Raw genomic sequence first — 26,005 nt, forward strand, 5'->3', positions numbered from 1 at the left:
TCCACTGCAGAGCTAGAAAGATGTTACATGGATAATCATGATAGACTTTTAATTATGGAATATAAAGATACATGATGAACATGTCAAACAGTAACAAATCTACAGGACACACACACACACACACACACACACACACTTTGCATTACATAAGGGTGAATTGAAACAATAACAACTTCCAGACCCCCCCCCCCCCCGCCCCCCCCACTCGTTATGCCATTTTAGTGAGTGTTTGCATTGACTGGCTTTGCTAACCACAGGAAGAGTGGGAGAAGAGAGGTGGGGCAGCGGTAAACCTCATGACATCACGGCCTGTGCTGCTATTGGCTGCTGCCCCGGGCAACAGGGTTTAAAAAGCTGACTGGCAGCATCTCCCCAAGCAGCATCGGAACAGGACAGCCAGTCCTCCCCAGGAATCCGCGACAGCACATCGTGCAGCCTTGAAAGCCAACTCTGCCAACAGCAGGAAGCTTCAGCAATTCTCTGCAGACCTCCAGAGGTAAGAGGTGATCTCTCTCACGATGCAGCCAGCGTGGCCGTCATAATAACAGGGGGAAAATGCAGATGATCATTCAGTACTGTGTCACTACTGGAATTCTGCAACCAGTGCACAATATTCAGGGGCTATTGCAAAATGACTGAGGGCTGTTTTGGTAATTGAGACTCCTGCTTTTTGGATTATTAATACAGTTTGAGAGTAGTAATCACATTTCAGGTACAGGAGACAAGCATGTCTCCAGTACCTGAATGGACTGATGGATAAATAATAAGTTGCTTTATGTGCCTGACTACCGTGTGATTCAGTCCGGTGTCCCTTGCAAAGTAACATCAGCGTACGTGTTGTACAGGTGTGTCTTTGCACAGTGGCTGAGTCTGGTCAGACTGGTAAACAAATGCATGCCCACGAGAACCGCCCCACTGCAGAACCCTGCGGACACGTTCTCTAAATCATGTGTGTTTACTCACCCCAGTGTTTGGTATAGCGGCACCAGGTGCCACACCCTCTCGCTGAGTCTGTCCCCGGGTGTGGCGGCGGTGAGGTGTGAGGGGTACGGTTCGGCCCGACCCGTGAATGCTCGGATGACTTTGTTCTAAATCTGATGGGGGAAGGATCCCTTGAGGTGGCAGAGTGGCTGCAAGGAGATGACCTGGTGGCTGGCAAAACTTCAAAGCATGTCTTGACTTAACCTTTTCCCAAACAGAGCAACGTGTCCCCAGAGAGGCCTCCAGCCTGGGGGCGTCACTCCAGAGCTACCAAAATAAGGCTGGGATGATTTGCACTTCCCTCAGAAACATATGCATTTAACTCCCAAAATGGCCCATGGGCTGAGATCATTGCAGGCGCAGATGCACGTGTGTGTGACTCTGGAGGTGCCACACATGTGGACTCTGCGGACCGGCAGGTGTGGCTGAAGGAGATCCAGTGCAGATTTTGCAGTCTGACACTGCTGCTCGACTGGGCAGCTTTGCAGTGAGATTCCAGAGGAATTCCACTGCTGGGAATTTTTCCAGAACAGAACCTTATGCATCAGAATAAGCAGCAGTTTAATTCCATGTCCCACTTTAGCTGTACCTATCATTTCTTGTTTTACTTGTAGATGTAATTTTTCTGTTTTCTGAACATACTTTTATATTTATAGTACAGCTATTCCATGACTTAAAAGCTCTACTGACAAAACTGTTCCCTGGGATGTATTTATACGTATGTTAGATTATATTTATGGATGTTTATGTTTGATTATGTTACGTTTATAGATATGAAATGCAGGGCTGATTTCACCCTTATAACAAACAGAATTACAGCTAAACTACAGAGCCGTAGGACCCGCAAAATGTATGTGCAAAATACCTCCATCCACCAAATCCGGTAATATGGTCCCTTTCATGCTACACTTTGTTTAGCAGCAATTTAGCAACAACAGCAGCCTGACAGACATACGTAGCAGAAAATGAGTTAAGCGCCTGTCTGGAAATAACCAAACCCTGGGGAGGGTCTCAACCCAGCCCCCTTATGGAAGAAATGGTCATATGGGAGGGTTAGGGTCATGTCCTCTTCACTGCTAAAATGCTACACAGAATGTGTTTAACATAAACCTTTTGTTTTCTAGGATAACGTCAGAGAAAATGAAAACTGCCGTCATATTTCTTGTTCTCCTAGCAACAGTCATCTGCCATCCCGTAAGCAACAAAAGAGTTTATAATTGTGCTTTGAAATTAATAAAGTAATAAATATCTTCAACGGGGATAAGGAACTAGAAATTAAACAAATGAGATGTGAGATCATTACTGATTCAGAGACGTGTTCATGTAAAGACTAGTGGAGGAATTCTGGCATGTATTTTGTCTTATTTATGACTTTTCTAACTCACCCCCCACCCCCCCGGGTCCGTCTTCAAGGTGAAAAGATCTGCAAGCAGCTCAGAAAGCTCGGAGGAGCAGGTGAGAGATTCTCTTCCCAGAACCATCCAATCTCCCAAACAAAGCTGTATTTCGCTAATTGCCGATTGAACAATGCAACACCTCCCTCTGTGTCCTCCTCTTGGCCAGGTGAAGCCGGCTCGCGGGCAGGCAAAGCCAGCCCTCTCGCTGATGAAAGCCGCAGCGGATCTCTCTCAGACAGCCCCTGAGCAGGTAGGGGGCTTCCACCGGGCAGACACCATCCACAGCCGTCCAATTGTGAATTCCATTCATCTTACTCTCCATTTCAGGCTGTGACGGCGGGATCTGATGAGAGCTCTGACAGCTCCGATGAGAACCAGGTACCACTCCCCCCTCTTCTGCGTCTGGGTTCTGAAGGAGATCCCATCCACCTCGACGCTCACCGCCTCCTCCTTGTCTTTCAGGAGTCCGACACAGCGTCAGATGACAGCGATGATGATGACGTGAGTCACACACAGCGGCGTGACGGGACACTGCTGTAGCGTGTCAGAAACAATGGGCCCGTTTATTGCATCTGCTGCTGTGACGCACATCGCTACCCTCTGCTGCCTTTCCACAGCGCAGACTGACACACCTCAGATAGCCAATTGTAGCTACCTATGAACCAGTCGCTAGTGTCACTGGAAAAAGAGAGAGCCTGCACTGAAACTGCTGTCTCCACAGGACACCAGTGAGAGTGATGAGACCACGGAGGTCACCTCCGTGGCCCCAACCCTGGCGGCATGGACATTGCCCCCCTTCAACGGGAGAGGGGACAGCCTGGGCTACCCCAGCGACTACAAATCCAGCATGTTCATGGAGAGCAACAAGGTAGAGCAGGACCCATCTTCCTACAAGTCCTACAGTGCTAACAAAATGGATGAGAACTCCAACCTGGTGAACAAGAAGTCTTCTGTCTATACCGAAAAGGACAGGAACGACATTGAGAAGACCTTGAAAGTATACAAGGTGTGTGCACACTTTTACTCTCCATGTAGCTTCATTCCTGTTAGCTTCTGCCTTAAGCCTCGGCATCTGCGGAGCCGACATCGCAGTAGGCGGTGCCGTTGAGCGACGGTACATTCTCAGATTTTCATCCCTGCAGGCAGTCCAGGTTTATGAGGACCCCGCTGAGGAGGACACCAGCACCCCAGAGATGGATTCCCAGGGTCTCGACCCCTCCAGTGAGCGTCAGGGCCCGGCGGCCAGCCAGGGGACAGAGAGCACCGACGAGACAGAGGAGGCGGCGAACACCAGCAGCGACAGCACCAGTGCTGCCGATGGCTCTGAGAGCAGTCAGAGCAGCGAAGAAGCCACAGCTACACCCGGGGCCGCTGACGGCGACTCCTCGCAGAGCTCCGAGAGCCAGGAGAGCGACTCGACAGAGGACCACAGCGCGGCGCCTGAGCTCATCACTGCCAAATAACCTTCCTCCCATACCTACAGCGTCTAACCCTGAGCCCCCAGGTGCAATTAACAGTGAAGAACACGAGTGTACCCACAGCGCCACCTGGGGGCCCTCTACCTGCATGTCTCCACCACTAGAAAACAACACAGACGCAGTAGCAGAAGCGGCTTCGTAGGCCCTGTTGCTGCAGTAGCTGTTAGAAGCGCTCCTCTCTCAGGGACGCCCGGTCCTCGTTGGTTGCACAATGAATTATGTTAAGTGGTTATTTTGTTGAAAATATTTTATACTGCTTTGTATCATGTTTGATTATTTCTAAATAAATGTCCTTTTTGAGACGGACAATAACATCACAAACCTTGGGTCCTTTTGTCTGTTTACGCCCAAAGTCCGCAACCCTTGTGTGGTAGCAGCATCCACCGGTGAGGCGAATGCTCACCACACACCACTCAGGCATGATATAACGGCCATAATGAAATGCATGGGCAGAAGTACCAGACCACGCAGCAGTTAGAAAAACAGGAAGTCACAGAGGGGGAGATGCTGTTGTACCCTTGGGTTGGGCATTAGTCATAAATGAGCCGCGCCATTTAAAGGGGGGGGGGGGGGGGGTTAGGACAACTTGTCTATCATTCTAAGCTATGTCAGGTGCATTCTTTAAAAGCAGCTCTTAATTTTTTCCCAAGTAGTGTTTTATATTAAAATCGGCTATTAGTTTGGGAGCAAACGCTTCATAGCAGGAAGCCATCTGGAGGTCCTCACCTTCCACTCCTCTGCTTCTGGTTCACGTTGTACAGACCAAACCACTCCCAGCCAAACTTGGAGCCCTTTTCACAGTAATTATATTTGTCCAGCATTATTTATATCCGATGGATCGCTGTGTAATGACTGGGGTACGCTTGTGGGCATGCTTTGAAGTTCGTGTCATGCCATACCCTGCATTGTCCCTGAAGAGTGTGCCATGTAAACACTGGCAGATCTCTATGTTCCCTTATTTTGTTAGTTTGTGTGTCTCAGCCCAGCGCCATTTTTACCGGAAACCCAGTGTCACTTCTGCTGTTGGCCATTTGTACAGCTGCACCTTCGCGTTTTTACTGCACCGCCCCCTCAGTTGCTGGTGCATGAACTTCACTAGCACCGCCCCATCCGCTGCCCTCCCCATCCACTCTCTGAGGCTTAGCGCTAATGAGCTTCCGCAGGGCTTCTGCCGTGTGTGGGTGTGGCAGCTGGTCTGCGTGTGATTGGACCAGGCCAAAAACACACCAAAGCACCCCGCCGTGGTGCCCCTCACTGCGGTTTTGCTGTTTAAAAATACACAAGAATCCAGTGGGCCCACCAGGGATCACACTATGATTCTGCACAACACAGAAGAAGAAGCTCCTTTTAAAAAGCCTCTTACACTCACCCTTCTCCTAATCACTTCCAGTTTGATTCATATTCCCTTCCCAGAAATCAGAAAAACTAACAAGAGACCAGCCCTTGGTGGTTCCCATTAGATGGCAATGGAAATAAGACAAGCATCTGACCACAGGTGTATGATGTCAACCCATCCAGATGCCAGATTGTGGGCCCTCTAGTGGACATAATATTGTATTGCTGTCACTCTCTCTCTTTAAATGTAAAATGACAAACATCTTCCGAAAGCGCTGCACAGAAACCCGAAGGGAGCTGAGAAAAACGGGAAATTGTACCCAAACTGATTTCATTTTTTGATGTCTGATAGATTGGGCTTTACTGTACAAATCCCTGTATTTCCTAAACAGATTGTTGGTTGTTTTTACAAATAAAACAAATTTTTAAATAAAGTATATTAAATGTACCCTATGCAAAATAAAATGTGTGTGAGTACCACATTTCTTCTTATCCTGGGATTTCAGGGATTTGGATTACTCTGTTTATCCAGACGTCTCTAAGGACCCTCTGGTTAATCTTCTTCTTTCAAAAAAGCCGCAGAATTGCACTGACGGCTACGAAATGCATCTGTTCTTCCCGGATTCAAAACCAGACAAAAACTCCCAGTGGAAAAATACCAGGGATTTAAATCCAGTGCAGTTACTGTGGGAAACTGCTAATCACGTCCCCTCTGAATGTATTGTGTTGGTACCGTTCCCCAACCCTTAATAAGGCTACAGAAGTTAAACTGGCTGTCAAAATCAGTGTGTCCTTTATGGTGCCAGCACAGAAGACCTCGCACACCTTGGTGATTAATCACATATACAAGTATGCTGCAGTACCAACAGAAAAAAAATGTTTTAGTTTGTATATTCAGTATAGAAATGAAGGGTTATAAAGGGTTTATAAATGGTTTATAATCCGGTTATTAATTAGGTTGTAACACTTTTAAAATCATTAATAGAGGATTACAAACGGGTTACAGCAGGTTTTTTTTTTATTAACAAGGTACTATATTATACTACATATAAGAGGCATAAAAGGGGTCATATTGAAAAGCGGAACCATTAAATTCTATTTAAAATCTTTGTTCATGCTATTCTCCCTGTTAAAGTTACCACAATCAAAAAAATGATAACATTATTAAAATAAATAACATATTACAACATCAAAACAAGTTATTTATACTATTATAATCTGTCATTATTAATTTTTTGTTTTATTATGATAATGCTGTTCATCCAAGGAGCAGAGAGTTCTCCACATTGACAGTTTTATCCCTAAATCACAACTAAACCCCTCAATATGATAAAAGATAGACAGAGATATCGAAAACTGGAAAACTGTCAATTCACATGTGTATAAAAAGGCAGTGGTCCCTTCCTCACTTCAAAATGGCACTGAAGGAAGGTTATGTAGGCCTACCTATCTAAGGACAACAATAAGCACAACCAATGGGAAAGTAAATGAAGAATCAGAAGCAAATAGCATTATTTTTGCATAATGAGCGTCACATCCGAGTGACTCTCAGTTGTCCCCTCTACGGATTGTAGAAACAGGACTTGTAGTTGCTCCAATGGCCTTTGAAGTTGTCATCTCAGTGTTGATCCCCGGAGTCGTCATTTCAGTGTTTATCCCCGGAGTCGTCATCTCGGTGTTGATCCCCGGAGTCGTCATCTCGGTGTTGATCCCCGAAGTCGTCATCTCCGTTTTGATCCCCGGAGTCGTCATCTCGGTGTTGATCCCCGGAGTCGTCGTCTCGGTGTTGATCCCCGGAGTCGTCGTCTCGGTGTTGATCCCCGGAGTCGTCGTCTCGGTGTTGATCCCCGGAGTCGTCGTCTCGGTGTTGATCACCGGAGTCGTCGTCTCGGTGTTGATCCCCGGAGTCGTCGTCTCAGTGTTGATCCCCGGAGTCGTCATCTTGGTGTTGATCCCCGGAGTCGTCGTCTCGGTGTTGATCCCCGGACTCGTCATCTCGGTGTTGATCCCCGGAGTCGTCATCTCAGTTTTGATCCTCGGAGTCATTGTCTCTGTGATGATCCCTGGAGTAGTCATCGCTGTTCCTGAAGAAATAATTAATGTCATCGTGCTTTCCTCAGAGACACTACTCTGATCTGAATCTGATGACTTGGACGACTCTGACGATGATTCTGATGACTCTGATGATTCCAGTAATTGCGAGGACTCTGACGATTCAGATGACAGAGAAAGATTTGATGATTTTTTTGATGCTGGCAAATACCTGGAATCCGACGATTCAAATGATTTGGATCTTTTACCAGCCTGATATAGCTGTTGGCCAGAAAAACAGGCAACCTGAAAATGCTGAAAATTTCTGCCTTAATTTAAAAGAACAATACATGTATAAATACAATAATTACATTAAATATTTCAAGCCATGAAAAATTTAAGAGGAAACATAATTGTAAATAATTCTTACTGGCTTTGCGGATGCTGTTGCCACAATAATAATAGCAAAAAGTATCATCTTCCAGATCTTCATTTCACAATTCTGGGTTCTTAAAAACACACAGAGAGAGAGAGAGAATCACTGTTATTTACAGTTACTTTGGGTATATAAGACCCATGTGTTATGATCGCTGAAAGCGGGTAAGGCGCACGGACAGGCAGGCATCAGGCAGTCAGGTAGAATAAGGGGTAAACTGGGTTTAATCACAGGACTAAGGGCAAGAAGCATCAGATGCCAACTAACATCAATGACAGACGATGAACTGAGGCAAGACGGGGACTGAAATAGACAAGACAACAGGGTACAGCTGGGTACAATCAGGGAAGCACATGTGGATAATCAGGGGGGCGTGGCACACACAAGGATCGTACGAGCTGGGCATGACACCGTGAACACAATGAAAGTTGCGTGTGTCTATATGTAACATTACCACGACTTTTGTTGGATATGCACAGACATTCATAGTGTGGAAAAAAACCCACAGATTTAAAATTTAGACTATAGGCTTGAACAGAAAACCATACACCCATACATTTATATTTAGCTCAGGGGGGGAAATGTCATATTTTTAGAACAACTTCCTGTAACAAAACCATGGCAGGCGTATAATTTGAAAGCATTACCTTAGCCGCAGCAGACTCACGCTGTTCTTCTGGCAATCTGAGGAGCCCGACATCCCACTAATATACTCCCTGTCAGTGAGTAACAGCGGAAGAGTTAATCACCAGACAGACGTTAATGGCAATGACTGATTAGCTTTTTGTGGGCTGAACGCTTGTGGTTCTTGAGCAACTTTATGTTTTTCTCATCACTGTGTGACTAACTTCTCACATGATTACCACACCGCCGAGGACAAATACAGAGCAAGAGGCATTGGCATGGGCCACAGGGTCTCGCACCACCAGAAGGTACAATGTAAAGGTAAAAAAAAAGGTAAAAGGTACAACAAATTCACCATGACATTTAAGCCACTTTACAATCACGTGTGATGTTCACAGTAATTCAATATCACAACCTTCAGAAACAAAAATGTATTTCAGTCCTACATTACATATTACTTTAACATGCCAGAAAAAAATAACTTTTACCAAAAAGCCAAAACAAATCAGATATATATATATATATATATATATCTACTGGCCAGCTTACACCTCCATCCATCATGAATGGGTTGTTTTCTTCCCTGTTTGCATGGACATATTCCAAGACTAGAATGCCAAGATTCATTGGGTTCGAACTGTCAAAGAGTGGTTCAGGGGGCATGAGGAATTATTTTCACATATGACTTGGTCACCACAGAGTTGTGACCTTAACCTCATTGAAGGTCTTTGGGATGTGTTGAAAGAGGTTTTATGGAGGTTCAACTCACTTGTCAATGCAGGATCTCGGTGAGAAATGAATGCAAATCTGGATGAAAATGAAGGGTGAGATGTTTCATAAGCCTGTGGAAACAGCGGCATGACAGATGTCTGCCATAATCAAAGCTAAAGGTGATCCAACGAAAAATTCTAATGGCGGCTTTTTTGTGTGGCCGGGCAGTGTATGTGTGTGTGTGTGTGTGTGTGTCTTCCTTGGCAGGAAGAAGATTAAGATACACATGCAACTTGAATACTTGATAATATAATTTAAAACTAAGAGGGATATTTCTGTTAAAGGCAGTATTTAAATTGCTCCAGTAAATTATCCACTTGCACATCTGGGCAGAAAAATCACTTAAGAAGAAAATGTTTGCTGGGCAAAATACATCATTCCTGACTGAAAGTGTTTGTATACTACAGTATGTTCATTCTGGCATAAGCTGTGTGGAATTTGGAAAAGTTTACACAAACGAACATGTGTGTTCTTGTGCTTAATGCGGAATGGCAGCTGATGTTAAACAGACTCTAGCCGGCTGCTTCAGTGGTGAAGAGTCATGCAGCCACAAGAACTGGCTGGTGCAATTTACACAATAGTGGTGCAGATGGTGTTTCCGAGGTCCTCACACGTATTTTCTAGTGCGATGGCCTCCTTGGAATTTGTCTAAGGGAAAATTGGAGAATTTTGTTTGGTACGTTGAAGGGGATTGAAGGGGACTGAAGAGGATTATCAAGGGGGGGACTGTTGTGCTGTTACATGTCCAGCAGCACCGTTGTGGCCACCAGCCAACCAAAGCCTGGGACATGGCACCTGGAAACTCTGACTCAATCTCTCAGTACACAGCATGGAGATGCCGCTAATGTCCTGCTGAGCGTCACACCTGAGTAGCAGAACTGAAGACAGTACGACGCTGTTCTGTCTATTCTTACGAGTTTACGTCACTCACCTAATATTTCATGACCTTGTTACCTCATTTTCTTTTGTTAATTTCTTTTATTATCCATCTGTATTACCCTGTTAAATGGTGTGTTTCATTTATATATTATTCCATTTTCAACGCATCGCTCATAGTATGTTATTCGGCTCCTGCTGGGCTTCAAGCAGACTCTGGCTTCCTGCTCTTTTTATTTTCGCTTTCTGTACTTTTCAAAAGATAGAGACAAACTGGCTCAAGTAATCTGTAAATATTTAAGAATTGTTCACGCTGGCAAAGCTACTTTGTTTATGTTTCAGGAAACATAAAAGGACGGTTTCGCGAATTTAATTTCAAGAAATAATTGAAAAGTTGTCTGCAAGTAAATTTTACTTGCTTAGAGCATCAATGAAGAAAAGTGCATTTTGTCCATATCATTGTCTTGTTTTAGTTGATTGCACCGCCGTAGCTGGGGTCTCGCCCCTGTAGGGTGGCTGCTGGTTTGCTTGGCTGTTTTTACATACAGTATGTGTGAGAGGAGTGTTGGGTGTGCGGGGAAAAATGTTTAGCCTAGAGCAAATCGTTACTGCTCTGATTTCAGAGCGATTGGACCAGTGTCACAAAGTGAATCTGCTGCTACTCGCTGATTTCTTCAGCATCTCACTTGATCGGCATGTCAGGAAATTGGAAATTAAGTCTGCTTTGCACCAAAGGATGGGGCGGTGGCCAAGGCTGGGACAACATCTCTGTGCATGGCTGAAAGAACTGCAAAAACTGGAGCTCAAGTGAATAGCAGGTTCGTACTCTTGAAAATGAGGCTGAAAAGGCCATCAAATTGCAATAGCAACAGAAGGAGGTGAGATATGACCGGCAGGAGCCCACGTCTCACATCCCCATGCCCATCCTGTCTAGAAACTCTCTGGGGTTTGATATAAGCAGATTAATTAAACTAGTGCCTCAATTTCAAGAAACTGAAGTGGATTCCTATTTTTCAGAGTTGAAACGCATTGCTACATCTTTGCGTTGGCTGAGAAATGTTTGGCCTTTGTTATTGCGATGCAAACCGGCAGTGTTGCAAGCTAAGAATTTGCAAAGCATACTGTCAGAATTTTAGAAGGCCATGAAAAAACAGCCAATCCAACCGGTATTTGCTTGAGATACTGTAAAGGTGTTTTATTTGACAAATGGTGTAAAGACGGTAAAATTATTTGAACAACTTAGAGAATTAATACTACTTGAAGATTTTAAAAGCTGCTTGCCAGAGAAACATCTTATATATTTGAATGACCAGAAATTTGCTTGTCTTGCTGATGCCACAGTCACAGCAGATGGATATGTTTTAACCCATAAGATGGTGTTACCTGTTTTGACGATCTGTGATACCACCCAACTCCCCTTGGTTAATCAGGACCTTAAAGGTCTTTAAATTGGGTTGGTCAGTGCTCAAAAATTTATTATGACTCATTTCAATACCCAGTAGGATAAGCGGTTTGGAAAATGGATGGATGGATGGACTCATTTCAATGAGTGGAAGATTCGTGAATGTTTTAATTGCCACCAAGCTGTTCATCTTATTGCGGACTGTCCTGCCTTGAAAAGACATTAAAAAGATGTGGCTTTAAATCAGTCTATTTGTCAATTGTGATGCTGATTTTAAGCCTTTCATTTAACAAGTGTTTGAATCGGGTTCTGATGGCATGCACAATAAGCAACCAGGTACCATCTTAAGTGATACTGGAGCAGCTCAATCTTTTTTGCTTGAAGGTCTTCTGCAGCTGTCCAACTAAACAAACTGTGAATCTGAGGTCTTCAAGGCATCGGGTTACGGTACGTAAGGGTCCATTTTATACTTTATCTGCTGTCTGATTTGGTTTCTGGAAAGGTATGGGCTGGTATTCATTCTCATTTGCCAACCAAAGGGGTGACACTCATTCTAGGAAATGATTTAGTAGGTGGCAAGGTACTTCCCATTTTGGAAGTTATACCGGAACCAAGAGACGGTGGACAGCGAAATATTACAGAAATGATTTCCTTCTGTTTTTTCAACATTCGCAATTACAAACGCTCAAGTTTGTAAATATAGGGATGTTGGGCTTAATGAAACCCCTAATTCCCTTGCACTCCCTTGCACTCATGATGAGAGGGACCAACTTTTAACTGATTCTGGTACTACAGGTATTCCTGATTTGGGTTTTTGTGTTAATAGAGCAGATATGCTCGCAGCTCAGAGGGCAGATCCCCCTCTAGAAAAATTTAGGGCTGTACTAGCAACAGATGACCCTGAGAAAACTGGAGCCCATTTTCTTGACAAGAGTTTGCAAATAAGAAAGCGGATTCCTCCTACCTCTTTAGACCTGGACTGGGACACAGTCTTTACACAGTATTTTATTTGGATTCCATACTGGCAGACATACAGTATTACAACGTCTTGTAATCACAGCAGGATAATGATGGCCCTAAAACACGCAGTGCTTTCATCAGTAGTCATTCTTCAAGCTTCATTTCTCAGTTTAATGACAGTTTAGGTTAAACTAAAAATGCTAACTGTAAGGATCGGTGCCCATCTGTCCCTGTGCCATGTGTCTTTTCCCCGTTTGGCCAGTAATTTTCACTGGCCATCCCGTCTGGTGTTACCCTAGCGTGTTGTCTTGCTCCCTGGGCCACTGTATGGTTTATCATGTGTTTGTGTACAGTCGTTGCCAAAAGTTTTGAGAATGACACAAGTATTGGTTTTCACAAAGTCTGCTGCCTCGGTTTTTAGGATGGCAATTTGCATATACTCCAGAATGTTATGAAGAGTGATCAGGTGAATTGCAATTCAATGCAAAGTCGGTCTTTGTCATGAAAATGAACTTAATCACAACTGTATTTCAGTTACAGTTCCTTGTTTTTTGTTCCCTGATCCCTTTTTGTTTGATTTTGTTTCACTTTCCCTTGTTGTTTGGACCTTTTCTGTATCTGTTGATTTATTACCCCCACTTGTTCCCTGTTGCCCGGTGTCCTTAGCAACTGATTACGTTTGTCACCTGTGCCTTGTCTAGTCTTATTATCAGTGTATTTACGTGCCTGCTTTTGTTCTGTAGTCATTGCGGTTGCTATAATGTGTTAGCGTCTGTGTTTTTCGTGTTCTGTTCTTTCTTGATCTCCTCATGTTTTCTTAGTTGTATTTTTACTGGTAGTTTTCTTTGTGGTTAATTATTGTTAGTTCTTGTTTTTACCTGCTTGTTTTGACCCCTTGTGGTTCCTTTGTTTCCCGGTTCTCCCTTTGTGTTCTGTTCTGTTAAATAAACCATATTTGATGCGATCTAGGGGAGTGAATCATAAGTATAGTATAACAGTATAGCTCAGTATAACAGAGACAACAGACACGGTCACAGTCTTTTCAACTAGGCCTACTCACTCTTGTGCTGTTGTGATTTATTGGGAAACCGACATTTTCTCAAACTGCTAATCATGACTGAGTGTAACCAACTGACTGTGACCAACTGAGTGTAGCCATCAGCTATAACAAACTCCCAGCCACAATTAGCATAATGTTTTCTGTGTTGAACATCTACTTCTGAGTTTAGGTTCTGCCTGAGCTACGCCCTGTATTCTTGTATTCTTTTTTTTTCACTGTGGTTGCCGAACTGAAAATGAGGTACAAATGGTACATGATGAATACATGTACCACTGCAGCCTGAATAAAATCTGAGAAAAATCTTGTTTGCCCATGAATGAGGTCATCCTTGTGCAGTAGTTTTAAGAATTCAAATTAAAAATTACCAGTACAGCCCTAATATCATGAGTAAATCAATACTTTTTTCACAAACCAACAAGGAATGTTGGTGAATGATTGAGTTGTGTTATAGTTCAATTCGGAATGGGTAAATGTGTCGGTAATTTTTCGGTCGAGAGTGCGTATAATTGGAACGTCTAGGAGAAACAATGCTTCACTGGGTGAGTTTTAAAATGCATCATATTCTACAATTACTCAATCACATACTAAATAGAAAGTGATGTTGAATTTATTTAAGTCTATTTGCGTAAGGCCATTTGATACTTCACCTTTCCGCGTGCACCTTCGGGCTGCGGACGGGGTCGTCCGTGCGGCAGCTTGTGTTCATACTACTTTTGGCTGCGGATGCGGATGTGGGTCAAGGACGGTGCATGTATACAGCAGTGATATTCCACCGGAGCAGGAGAGGGCAGGTGTACTGCAACAAGCACAAATACCAGCAGTGCAGTCTAACAGGGAAATTTTCATGAACGGTTTTAAAGCTAGCAGTGTACGCTTCGTATTATGGTAATATGGCATAATGTGATGTTTTATAATCCTTATCGCAAATTCTATCTCCAAGATTTAAAAATGCCTCGGTATAATGTATGGACAGCGTGAAAATTCAGATATGCGGGTACCGCCGACACTCCTCACCATAACTACAATAACAGCAATAACTATTCTTCCTCTGCTCTTTCGTTGTTATCCACTGAACTGTGAAAATCAGCACTGCCACCTACTGGAAATACCTATTTAATTATCTTGCACATGCGAAGTTGTTTCCGCTAAACAAAAAAATCTGGGCTAGATGCACCAGCTACAGCCGTCTGCAACCAGCCCCTGATTACAAAATTTATGTCACTTCCCCACGTGTATGACCAAAAAAGTAGTGAGATGGGGTCCAGCAATATCGCATGGCTCTCTCCATTGACGAGCTACTCAAGTTTTAACTATGACTGTCACAGCACACATGAAATAATGTCATTGACATAAAGTTCATGCTGAAATTTCAAAATTTGCTGTCAAAATGAGCTGCCAGAAGTATTTTGTTTTTAATCATACAATTTTCGTTCTGAAAGAAATATAATGTATGCAGATGATATTTTTTGGGAACTACGTCATTAATGTTACGATGAACAATACAGAACTAGACACAACGACAAATACAGTGAAAACCTTATGAAAAGATTAGGTTGCATTTGCATTAAGTGAAAATTTTTCTGGTATAATACCACAGGATTTACAAGGTTTTGAAAAGAGGCTAACTTTGAAACTGCTTATTTTTTTTCATCTTGTTTTCAATGCTGCTCATTATTTGTTGAACAGTCAAAACACTTTTTTCAAATATGCTCAACCTTGCTCAAATCACGTTAGATAAATTCATTAGACATAAATGCATAATCGGATGGGTTTTTCAGTGGAGCTCTGAAATCGGGCACAGTTCTAAATCATATGACCTAAATACATAATCCAATTGGTTCCTCCAGCGCAACTGCAAATTGCGAAGCTGTGGAGCTTTGCAGCTGGACTCCGTTGCTTCAGTGAGTCGGAAAATCGATTTGTTTCGCTGAAGCTCTTTTTCATTAACCTTAGGGTGGTGTTACATGGAGATGGTCGATGTGATGATACGCTGGCATTAAAAAGATATTTTAGGTTGCAGTATATGAATGTTATGTTTCTTTACTTTATGTGAGGCACTGCTTCTTCTATTGCCTTAAAGAAACATCCTCAGTTAGAGGCTGACCTCACAAGAGGCACTGCATACAGTACACCAGTGGGTTACAATTATCTGAGCACTGACATCCAGGGGGGGGGGGGGTGTGATTGATACTTCATTAATCCCCCCATAAGGAAATTCTCTTAATGCCTCCCCCCAATTTGCTCTCTGTAGCTGACAGTAAGCTGGCTGTAAAGGGCAGCCCACCCCCATAGCAGCACCTAGGGAGGTGGGGGTTAAGGGCCTTGCTCAAGGACCTGCAGATGAGCTGAGGCTGGGCTCAAACTGGCAACCTTCTGACCACATGCACAGAGGCATAGCCCACTGAGCCACCCGCTGCCCCCTGCCCCAAATCCATCTCCGGAATGGGCTAGAAAGGTTCCAAATAGCTCGAGGGCTGTTATGTCTCTATATTGTGCACTGAATGTCTGTGTTATTGCATTGTAGAATTGACTCAAGTTGCCATCCGTTGAACCTGCTATTTTAGCCATTGATTTTCCTGCAGCATGTGTTACACACGTCAGCTATTAAGCATTAATGTTGCTGACGATGCAAATCTGGTCATTTTTCTGCACGCTTCCACGTGTCTGAATGCTAATTTCCTGGAAGGTGTAATACGGGAACATACAGTTATACAGTTAGTTCACAAGAGAATGTAATTATTAAATTACACTGAATAAAATAAATTTCTTTCCAGGGTTTTAAACTGAGTGACAACTGCCCCCTAGTGTCCATATAAAGAAATGCAAAAAACTGCATATCTGTATAAACTCCTTAGAGGTTAAAGACAAGCTAGGCACAATACATCAGGTTCCTCTTTAAGGAAACTGATGCTAGTGGGTTGTTAGCTTATTATCCTTTTGTATGGAGAGACGCAAATGTTGACATTGTTTCTCTGGATTGTGCGACATCGACGTCGAAACTCATAGTATCTTTATTGTCACCTTAAGCAGCCTGATCATACGTTGAGATGAAATCACAATCTCGTTTGTCGTACTGCAAAAAAAAACAGCGATAAATCTAGTATAAATGTCAATATGAAAGACAATTTCAACACGACATACGTATTGAGACAGGCACATAAGACATTGAGAAATATAATCAAAATACAGGTTAACAATATATACAATTGTGCAAAGGGGCATGAGTTGTTTGGGACAGAATGTTTACAGTAATAATAGATTAAGGTTACAGTATTGAATGTGCAGTATCGATTTTTGTTAGTTACAGTTACGATTCCAGTGCAGAGAAAGAGAGAGGGAGTCCTTTTAGGAGATTCTTAGATTGTTAGGGGGGGAGACCATTCCACAGCAAAAACAGCCTCGGAAGAAAAAACTGTTCTTAAGCCCCCCTGTCCTGGCTTTGAGGCAGAACCTCCAGTGGGGCAAAGAGGTTGTGAGAGGAGTGCAAACTGATCTCTGCCCAATCTGGCAGCCCTCGGGATGCAGTGGTCATCGTAGATGCAGTGTGGCCTTGTCAACCTTCTCTGCTGCTTTGCTGACGCACTGGAGGGACTGGTGTTTTGAGGTGGAAAAAACTCCTGGGTTACCATTCTTAACTTTTCAGTTTTAACCTCTAAGACAGAGGTCACCAACATGATGTCACCAGGACGCCCCCAAGGACCACATGAGTCGCCCGCGGACCTGTTCTAAAAATAGCACAACTCACCAGTGAGCAGCGTCTAAAATGTAATTTTATCCTGTTGCTATTCTTCTTTGATCACATTTGCATTTATATAGATTTGACATGTTTATTATACATGACGCTTAGGGGGGCATTTCAAACTGGTAGCCATTCGTATGGCTCAGTACCTGTGAAGTAGCCCTCAGTTTCAAATAGGTTGGTGACCCCTCCTCTAAAATATATTCTGAAAATTACTGTCCAAGTTAGTTGTAATATGTGTTCTTGTAATTTTGTTCGCTCACCCATTTGTTTTAATCATTCTTCATCAACAGCAACATCAACTTAAGCATGGAAGCAGGATGGAGTTTGGCCTGGGAGAGACTGACCAATAAACTCACCCCATGGAAATGAGCACATCCCTGGCAACCTATTAATTATCATTCAGAAAGATGGAGGGCAATTACCTAAGCTGGAGGGTGTTTATGTGTGACATTTGCCAGCAGAGTGTGTTATTAGCACAGTGACGGACAATTAGGAATGTTACTAAATACAGTGCTTGTAACATTTAGCAGAATCGGGCATTCACATAGTCCTCAGCTGGCATGTCCACAATGGTTCTGAACGCATCTTTGTCTGTTTCAAAAAACAACAGTGGATTCTTTGTCAGAAAGACTTAAAAATACCTCAGCAGATGTCGCATCTTAGGCAATGGATTAGTGTTGTTAAACACAGAGAAGGGTGGTATTTGTACCATAGTCACTGGCGCATGAGTTGAAGTCTAGTTTAGGAGTAAGTGTAGGTGAAAAACTTCCATCATTTTACGCTTCTGAAACAATAGATTGCGGATTTGGTTACAGACAATAGATCTTTGTGCCTTGGTACCAGCCAGGATGTTTCCCTCTGGGAAATGATTTTAAAAAGTCTGGGGTTCTTGAAGATTCGGGAACTGAATCTAGGACACTTGTTCCTCTCCCTCGAAATACTGTCAACTGGAATGCCCCTCCAGAGGCAGGTAAGAAGAGGATGAAAGCAAACTAGGGAAGGAAATGCAGGTCAAAGGTCAAGTATTTACAAATACAAGTTAATTAATCTGCATGCCAAACATTATCCAAGCAGATATACCATTTCTCGAGAAATAAATAACTAACTAACAATAAATAAATAACTCTGCTCTCAGTTAGAAATAACTCTACTCTCCGTACATCTGAATGGCATTTAATCGTCACTAAATGACTATCTGCTGAGAAAAAAAGATGAAGCTGATTGCCTGTTTCCTTTTAACTGCGTTGTGAAACCGAAATTCTCGATCTGCTCAAAGGGCAGAGATGCACAGCAAAGATTCCATGACTGGTTATTATTTAAAGGCTCTTAACTCACAGGCGGAGTTTTACAGCACTTAATTACATCCTTATAATGTCTCTGACGCGATAATCACAAGGAGGGGACACAAGTCATATTTCATATTTAGAATTCCAGGAAATCTCACGCAGTGCTGATAGCAGGAATGGTTCTCTGTGGGGGAAAATGCAGTGAACGCACAAGGCTAATTACAGGCATTGAGGAAACCATTTTAGGACATTGACCAGAAAGCAGATTTTACTTTAACCCTCGGATGCTCAGTCGAACCGAAAGGAAAGTTGGAATGCAGTTGTGAGCCACAGCTTGGTCAGAATTCCTGTATTTCAGCGAAGGTTGTAGGTTTAAATCTCACTCTGCTTCATGACACTGTACACTGCATGCACACTGTCCCCATACACAACGCAGCAGGAATAAGCCTGGGACTGAACACTGTTCTTTCACAAGAAAAATCACGCACATACCCTAATCAAACAGTCTTTAATCTTTTTATTCGTTGTTTCTAACACGACTTTTTTAAAACTCGGGATGAACACTTTCTTTAACCAGTGTAACACAACCGCACGCTTTGTAAACCCTTCTCTTTATGACCTTGTGAAAGATGCCAACCACAGCATCCTGTCAGCTTGTGAAATCATCCCTTTTGGAGGAACACTTCTGAGGCCCTGGGCTGGTGTGCAGCAGTACTCACAGTAACAAGGTAAGGATCAGATTTTGATTAGCAGAGCGCAGAAAGGCTACCAAGAAGAAGACAGAGAGGAGGAGGAGGAGGAGGAAGCAGGACCTGTGAGGATGGAAGAAGATCCTCCTACTGAATGGCGAGTCTAAGTTCTCTGATCCTCTAATTTTTAACCAACAGTCTGTTGATTATATCCATTGGTGCGGATCTTACTCACAAATATAATCCATTACAGACAGAGGTGGAAAATTCCGGTCCAGTAAGTAGAAACCTAGACCAAGGTTTTGTTTCAGCCAACCAGCTGAGTCCTCTGTGACTGTGACTTTTTTTTTTTTTGCTGAACTGAACTCTGCTACATGTTAATCTTCAAAAACGAAATAAAACCACCTTTCAACAAAAGATTCTGAGGAACGTTTGAGAAGAAGAGGCTGTGTCTGGGCCCTGACGTGTGCCTGCGGCCTTTCAGGCAGCACTTCCTGAAAGTGACTGCCAGTCAAAACCACTTCCTGTCCTGAGTGTACGTTCATCATCAGAGCTTAACTGTCAAGTAGGTAAGGAAACATTATCACACACCTGCACTCGTTGCAAAAATCGCATTGTCTATTTACAGGAAAGAGAATTTTAAAATAAATTCAAGTCACATCTAGAGATTAGCCGATAAAAAAAATAAAAACAGCAGAAACAAAGAATAACACCAATAAAGTGTCACAGTCACATTTTAGGGAAGGCAGTTGGTGTGGACAGCTGACACATCCCCATTCCTTCTGGCGGCATCTCGGGGGCAGACCTCCATCCTGAAAGCCAGCGAGAGGCTTGGCTTCTCAGTGCTCGTACAGTGGATTCTGGAAGTTGCCGACGGTGCTGTACTCGGTGTCTTCGAGGAGGCGACCATACGAAGATCTTCTGTAAGCACAGAGGCGTGTATCATTCTCAGGAAGGATGTGAACAATGCGGTCGCTCGATTCAAGCTGCAGGTTTAGGTGTCTGCATTTGAAAGGCCTTGTCTGTACTCAAAGGAGGTTTTAAAAGCTGTATTTCCCATGCAAACCGCTCCTCGGGAACCCACAGTCAGCAGCAAACGTTTTTGCATCCTTTATGTTTATGTTATGAATGTTTAATAGTAAAAACAGAGATACTTCATTCATCCTTGTGAGGAAGTTCTCTTCTCACCTGCTCCATCTGTCCCTCCATGAGACACACAGACACATATACAGGTAAGTGCAAACAGTGCTGGGTTCAGGGTGACCACCTAATCCAAGTCAGCGGGGACAATATGAGCCAGGACAGGGTTTGTAAACTACCATTTCAACCATTTCAGTTAAAAGGACCTGGATTGGATGGAGTTCTTGCTGTGCGCTGATTGGTCAATCTCCTATAATCATGCTAATATTCACTAATGTTAATGTAAAACAGCTGGGTGATTCAAAGTACTAAACAAAGTACTAAAAGTATAAAACAAACCGAACAATTTAGCCGAGCACGGGAGCCTTTAAAGTAGTTAGGAAAACCTGAATTAGCTCGTAGTGTCTGTCCTGACATGGATTAGGTGGCCACCCTAGCTGGGCTGGCCAGTGTCCACTACACCTGGACTAACTGGGGTTAAGTGTCTTGCTTAAGGGCCCCACTAAGGCATCACTCAGCCGGCCACAGGAATCGAACCAGTGAGCTAATCACGGCGTATGATCCCAACCCGCTGAGCCATACACTGTCCCATATTAAGTCCAACACTTCTGCTGTTCTTGTCAAATTTTTGTTAAGTGCTTTGCCATTATTCTGTTTGGATGGATGCCATATAAAATTAATGATAATAAAATAAATATAATGATGAAAATAATTCAAATACGCTATAATACAGAACAGTACTGTACATAAACATTCAGTTCAATTCAATTTTATTTATACAGCGCATTTTAACAACGTTACATTGTCTCAAAGCGCTTATTGAAGTTTCACTGCTGCATCGCTTTGGCTCGTTTTTGGTGGTTTACAATAGGCTTTGATGAGATTGATAAGAGAAACTTATATTTGTCATTGAGAGAAAATGACTTTTTTTTCAGTCATGTTTTCTATGCACACACATAGCTAGACAGAAGCAGATGGCTTACCTCAAAGCAAAGCAGTTTTAATATTTTCCATGTGCTGTCATGTTTAAAACACCCAAAAAAGAACACTGTAAGCAGACTACTTGATTATTTAAACAGTATTTTTACAGGAATGATTCTGTCCCAAGCCTTTTGATCCCTATAAGCAGTTGATCACTATAACTGTGATCACTACAAGCGTATTCCACTGTATTAAGACGTAGGAATGTGTTCAGGAAACCTCCATTCCAGAAATGGCCATGGAACAGCCTGAGAGCGTACACAACAGGGAGGCCTCTGGCCTGGTACTCACCTCATCTTAAGGTAGTAGGCTCCCCCAAACACCACGATGACAATGACAATGACGACGAGCACTATGGCCACAACGCTGGCTGTGGAATTAAGAGGTGGGAGGTGTATTTTAATAGTGGATTCAACAAATATCCGACATACAAGTTCATGGTATGAGTCAATGGGATGTAATGTGATACTGTAAGCAATCACCCAATTGAGAAATTAGTGGGAGACACTGCTAAGAAAAGGGATGCTATTTTTACGGAACAAGGCCTCCCAGCATGCAGGGATGGGGGGGGGAGCGGGGGGGCTTAGCTAACAAAACTGTTAAGTGATAACTTTACCTTCCAAAACAAAAAAAAAAAAAAAAGATTTAATCAGGAACAGGAACAGGTTAAACATCTACCGGCAGTAAGTCAAAGGTCTACAATGAGAGGCTTTCAGTCACTGTAACAATTGAGAATTAAAACAACAGGGTGGTTGTAAATTAAATCACAGTCTGCATTTACAACTGAACTGTTTCACTCTCAAATGAACATATTCTGTGTTTCCATTTAGTTTGAGCTGCACTATGTGTGTCATGATACAGAATTTACAGCAAAGCAAGGATACATTTTAGCATAAAAAACATGGGTAAGATACTGTGAGTCTATTCAGAGTGAGCCTGGAATCATGGGATTTCCCCTGCAGAAGCTCTGTCTGTGGTCCACAGGGACGAGTAGCCAATAATTAGGGGTTCCCAGAAGTACTTTGACCGCTGTGTCACAAGAGTGGTAAACATAATGACTTAACATTCACACCGTCATGTGGACCCGTGACTGACAACAAAGAATAACAATTAAAAAGGAAGTGTGAAACATTTTCATTTATGTATCAACTGAAATTAAATCGTGAGCTTTAAACCAGCTCCTTGATTTACATGACAAACCTGAAGGGCAAAAAATACATGAATTCAGTGCTAAATAATTTTTTTTTTTGGGTTAGACATGATGTGAAATGCTCAGTTATTCAAAATGTCATTCAGACTGATTTGAAGAGGTAGGGTGTTGTGTGGTGAATGAAACGTGAGGAGTGAGCTGTTTACTCTGGACTATTTTACGGTGAGAGCTGTAGGCTTGGGAAGCAGAGTTTGTGCCACGAAATGCCTTGAAAGATGCCTTCAAAAAGCAGACTTCGATATCTCCGGAAGTGTTCCCTCTGGACCTTAAGCATGCAGCTGATAACAATTTGTTCCTTGACCACAAGAAACGACAACAACTGTGCCATCAGCGATAAAGGTCTAATGAGTCACACCATGCTTGCATTCTTCTGATAAACATAACTCTAAATACGAACGCTTAAATCCATTTCACACGGATGACGTCATTCACAGGCAAACACACGATGCTTTTCTCAGTTTCCATTACAGCCGTAACGGTACGCCTGTTGCACGTGTGCCGTTCGGTTACGTCGTTTTTGGTTCAGAACACACAATGAAATGAATACAAGTCATGATGAGGCCGGAACCTAAATTCACAACCAGATGTTCAACATGGAAAACATTATGCTAACTCAGGTTGCGATACGGCTAATGCTGTTTACAGTCAATCATACTGGCGAAAGGAGAGATGCTGAAAACCCATCCTGAGACATCAGAACCCGAGTTTGGGAATGACGAGAGCGAGGCAAACACAGCCTCTGCGCCCTGTGGCATTTCAGGTGCTTCTGCCAGGAAATTCAGACCAGGCTTAGAACATAACAAAAAACAAGTCCTTTGCTACAGATATGGAACCATACTCTGTAGTAGAGAACATGGGATTTAGTTCATTATGATTGCTATAATGTAGTTTTATTATTTATGTATTTATTTTACATATTTATTTTGTGCAAATAAGTATCTTTTGTCATTCAGACACATTGCCTTTGGTTTACTGGTTTCCAACTGTGCTTGTGGTTTTAATAAACAATTTCATAACAAAACTGTTTTACCCACTGTACAGGACCATGAACCGAAAACCAAAGTGTGTACTGAAATATGAATTCTGTGTACCGTTACACCCCTAGTTTCTATGGAGTGCTTCTCAGGCGTATTATGGGCTAGCAGGTCTGACTTACAAGTAGAATTTGGAAAGGTCTCAGTAGTGGGGGTGAATATGAGGGCTGGGTGATTCTGTCTGCATCCGCTGGTGGGTCACTACATACGTCACTCTGTGGCTGTGCAGCCATGTGGCTGGGCGAAATGTACCTGCACTGAGGGCTGTGGGCTCCGTTACGTCGATCTCGGCCTTTCCTGAGGTGGTCTGTGGCAGCACTGTGTTGCTCATCCTGGCTGTGGAGCTTAAAGCTGGGATCTGCGTCGAACGCGTTCTCTCTGCCTTTGTGCTCGTCATACCAGGCCCCACGGCAGCAGTTGTTGAGTTGGGGGTTGAGCTTGCCATGGGTTTGGAATCCGGAGGGAGAGTGATGCTGGTTAGTGGTAAACTGGTAGGTTTAGAGGACGTGCCGTTAACCGTGGATGAGGAATTAACATCGACTGTGGATGAGTCCATGGGCATGGCTGTTGTATTCGTTGTGGCATTAGCTGATGATGAGTTTGTGGATGTGGCTATCGATGGCTTTGTGGGCGATACCGCGGTGGAATCTGAGTATGTAGAAACAGAGTATTGACTGGTGACAACACTGGCAGATGGTGTTGGACTCGTTGATGCTGTCCAGCTTGATACGGAGGAGAGAAGGCTGGTGTTTGGCTCTATCGTAGATAATGTTGTGTTTCCATAGACAAGTGACCCTGTATAAATGAAACAAAATAAATAAGAATAATTATTAAACAATAATCAGTTCCTTCATGCCAGTGTATTTGATTTTTGTTGAAGTAGTTTCTTAATTTTGGGTTGAAAGATGTCAAATTAATTTCCAGGGAGATTAAAATGGCTTCCACTTTTTATACCATTCTAATTCTGAAACTGTTGTCTGTATGTGGGTTGTGTGAACATATGAAAGCAGGAAGGTGCTCTTCCTGCCTTTCCTCATCCTGATCTCAAAAATCGATGATAACATGTTGCCCAAGCAGCACCGTATGAAACAAAGTTGCTTCGCAAGATGCAAGATGTGACAGCTAGCATTTGGCCGTTAACTCTAAACCTTTTATCCTATGATGTGTAGTAATACAAGCAGACTCACGCATCAGATCTAAAATGTGTCATGTGTGTTTGGTCAGCAGGATGTATCGTTCAGCAGCTCGTTTCGCAGACTGAAAGGGCGATCCGGTTAAACTTTGACAGGTGATCGACAAAGGCTGGCATTCGGTTTATTTATATACGTGCGTGTGCGTGTGTGTGTAAAGACAGCCGGCTCATGACCAGACGCCCCTCTGAACATTAAGCACTGGCATAAGGCACAATATACATTATATTTATTGGGGGAGACTATTGTTCTGACGACTGTTCTGGGAGTTTTTGTAATGCCGTGGGATTCGTTCTGTCTTAATTTAGTATAGGCACCATCTGTTATTTATTTCATTGTATCTTGAAACTTAAGCATTAACTCTTGGTTAGTTCAGTAAGAATGAAACTGTTCGGAAGGGTAAAAAAATACGATGTCATCTTGCCCTCTTGCCCGTGCGTCTTCAGACATCAGGATCAAACAAATCTAAATTACGTACAATGAAGATTCACGATCAATTCCCGCTAACGATACAGCTCAATTATTTAAATCTTTCTTTAGATATTGTTATACTGAAAGTTTTCTTTAGTCATTTTACTCCTAATGACATTGCTACTAATTAAATATTAGTGTTATTCCGTATAAGAAGTGAAAGTAGTTATAATTCTCCTAAAAACAGCACAAACTAGTATATATGATTTTTTCTTTTATAATCTGAAATGATGAGCAATTAAACGGAAGCGCAATCGTACAAATTCCTACTTGACCGAGATCGGACCGCACTTTCCACCAACTTCTGTTCGCACGCAACATTTCGGCCCAGTCGGCAAGCCAACGTACCTGTTAAGAGGACAAAGCAGTAAATCGCCGGACAAAACATCTTCCCGTGCTTTGGAGGGACCTCTCCTGACGCCACCAGTTCCCAGGACAGACTGGCTATAAATAGAAAGTCAGCGGTGTCTCGCTGCGCGCCGAATCTCCGCAGTAAGTCCCGTTAAAGGGGCAGGCAGCCGATTCTGTAGAGCGCAATGACAAAGTCCTCTTTACGCCCATATTCCGGAGACGCCCGAAGCCGCGTCGGAGTCACACCCCGTCATTCATTATGCATGACCTGCGCCTCTTAATTGTCAACGACAGCGGCGGAGCCATAACATTTTCAGTGGGGTAGTCAGAGTGGGACCAGAGGTTATTTTGGGGTGGCACATAAATCTAAATACAAACGCAAGTCAACTAGAAAATAACGGAATATTTAAGGTTTATTTAACTCTACATTGTTTATAATTCAGGCATTGGTGAAATTATGAAATACACATTTAATGTGTCGATTTCTTGCATTTAAGGTAAAAAGCTTACACCAAGTATAAGGTTCCAAAACTTCCGCATTAGTACTGTTCTCTGAGCAC

The 26,005-nt window shown here is 43.0% G+C and overlaps 3 protein-coding genes across 5 annotated transcripts; 1 reads left to right on the top strand and 2 right to left on the bottom strand.

The window, feature by feature from the left end:
- Positions 1 to 380: 380 nt before the first annotated feature.
- Positions 381 to 4,177, top strand: spp1 (secreted phosphoprotein 1). Its single transcript, XM_049018611.1, has 8 exons — positions 381 to 496; positions 2,106 to 2,175; positions 2,395 to 2,436; positions 2,545 to 2,628; positions 2,706 to 2,756; positions 2,841 to 2,879; positions 3,100 to 3,384; positions 3,521 to 4,177. Exons 2-8 carry the CDS (start codon positions 2,122 to 2,124, stop codon positions 3,839 to 3,841), a joined length of 876 nt encoding a protein of 291 aa, XP_048874568.1. The 5' UTR covers positions 381 to 496; positions 2,106 to 2,121; the 3' UTR covers positions 3,842 to 4,177.
- Positions 4,178 to 6,191: 2,014 nt separating this feature from the next.
- Positions 6,192 to 14,129, bottom strand: LOC125745606 (uncharacterized). 2 transcript variants are annotated; one of them, XM_049018610.1, is made up of 5 exons: positions 13,999 to 14,129; positions 13,170 to 13,256; positions 8,306 to 8,374; positions 7,653 to 7,731; positions 6,192 to 7,504 (listed from the first exon to the last, which is right to left on the bottom strand). In XM_049018610.1, the coding sequence occupies exons 3-5, from the start codon at positions 8,356 to 8,358 to the stop codon at positions 6,740 to 6,742; spliced, it is 897 nt and encodes a 298-aa protein (XP_048874567.1). In that variant the 5' UTR covers positions 8,359 to 8,374; positions 13,170 to 13,256; positions 13,999 to 14,129; the 3' UTR covers positions 6,192 to 6,739. The 2 variants fall into 2 exon arrangements, with proteins under 2 accessions (XP_048874567.1, XP_048874566.1); XM_049018609.1 differs by lacking the exon at positions 13,170 to 13,256 and having other exon boundaries at positions 13,999 to 14,083.
- A 4,749-nt stretch (positions 14,130 to 18,878) lies between these two features.
- On the bottom strand, positions 18,879 to 25,640 carry parm1 (prostate androgen-regulated mucin-like protein 1). 2 transcript variants are annotated; one of them, XM_049018616.1, is made up of 4 exons: positions 25,443 to 25,640; positions 23,686 to 24,228; positions 21,481 to 21,559; positions 18,879 to 19,986 (listed from the first exon to the last, which is right to left on the bottom strand). In XM_049018616.1, the coding sequence occupies exons 1-4, from the start codon at positions 25,480 to 25,482 to the stop codon at positions 19,908 to 19,910; spliced, it is 741 nt and encodes a 246-aa protein (XP_048874573.1). In that variant the 5' UTR covers positions 25,483 to 25,640; the 3' UTR covers positions 18,879 to 19,907. The 2 variants fall into 2 exon arrangements, with proteins under 2 accessions (XP_048874573.1, XP_048874572.1); XM_049018615.1 differs by having other exon boundaries at positions 18,879 to 19,989; positions 25,443 to 25,639.
- Between the last annotated feature and the right edge of the window lie 365 nt (positions 25,641 to 26,005).

The sequence above is a fragment of the Brienomyrus brachyistius genome, chromosome 7, assembly GCF_023856365.1.
Source record: "Brienomyrus brachyistius isolate T26 chromosome 7, BBRACH_0.4, whole genome shotgun sequence".
NCBI classification, from domain to species: domain Eukaryota; kingdom Metazoa; phylum Chordata; class Actinopteri; order Osteoglossiformes; family Mormyridae; genus Brienomyrus; species Brienomyrus brachyistius.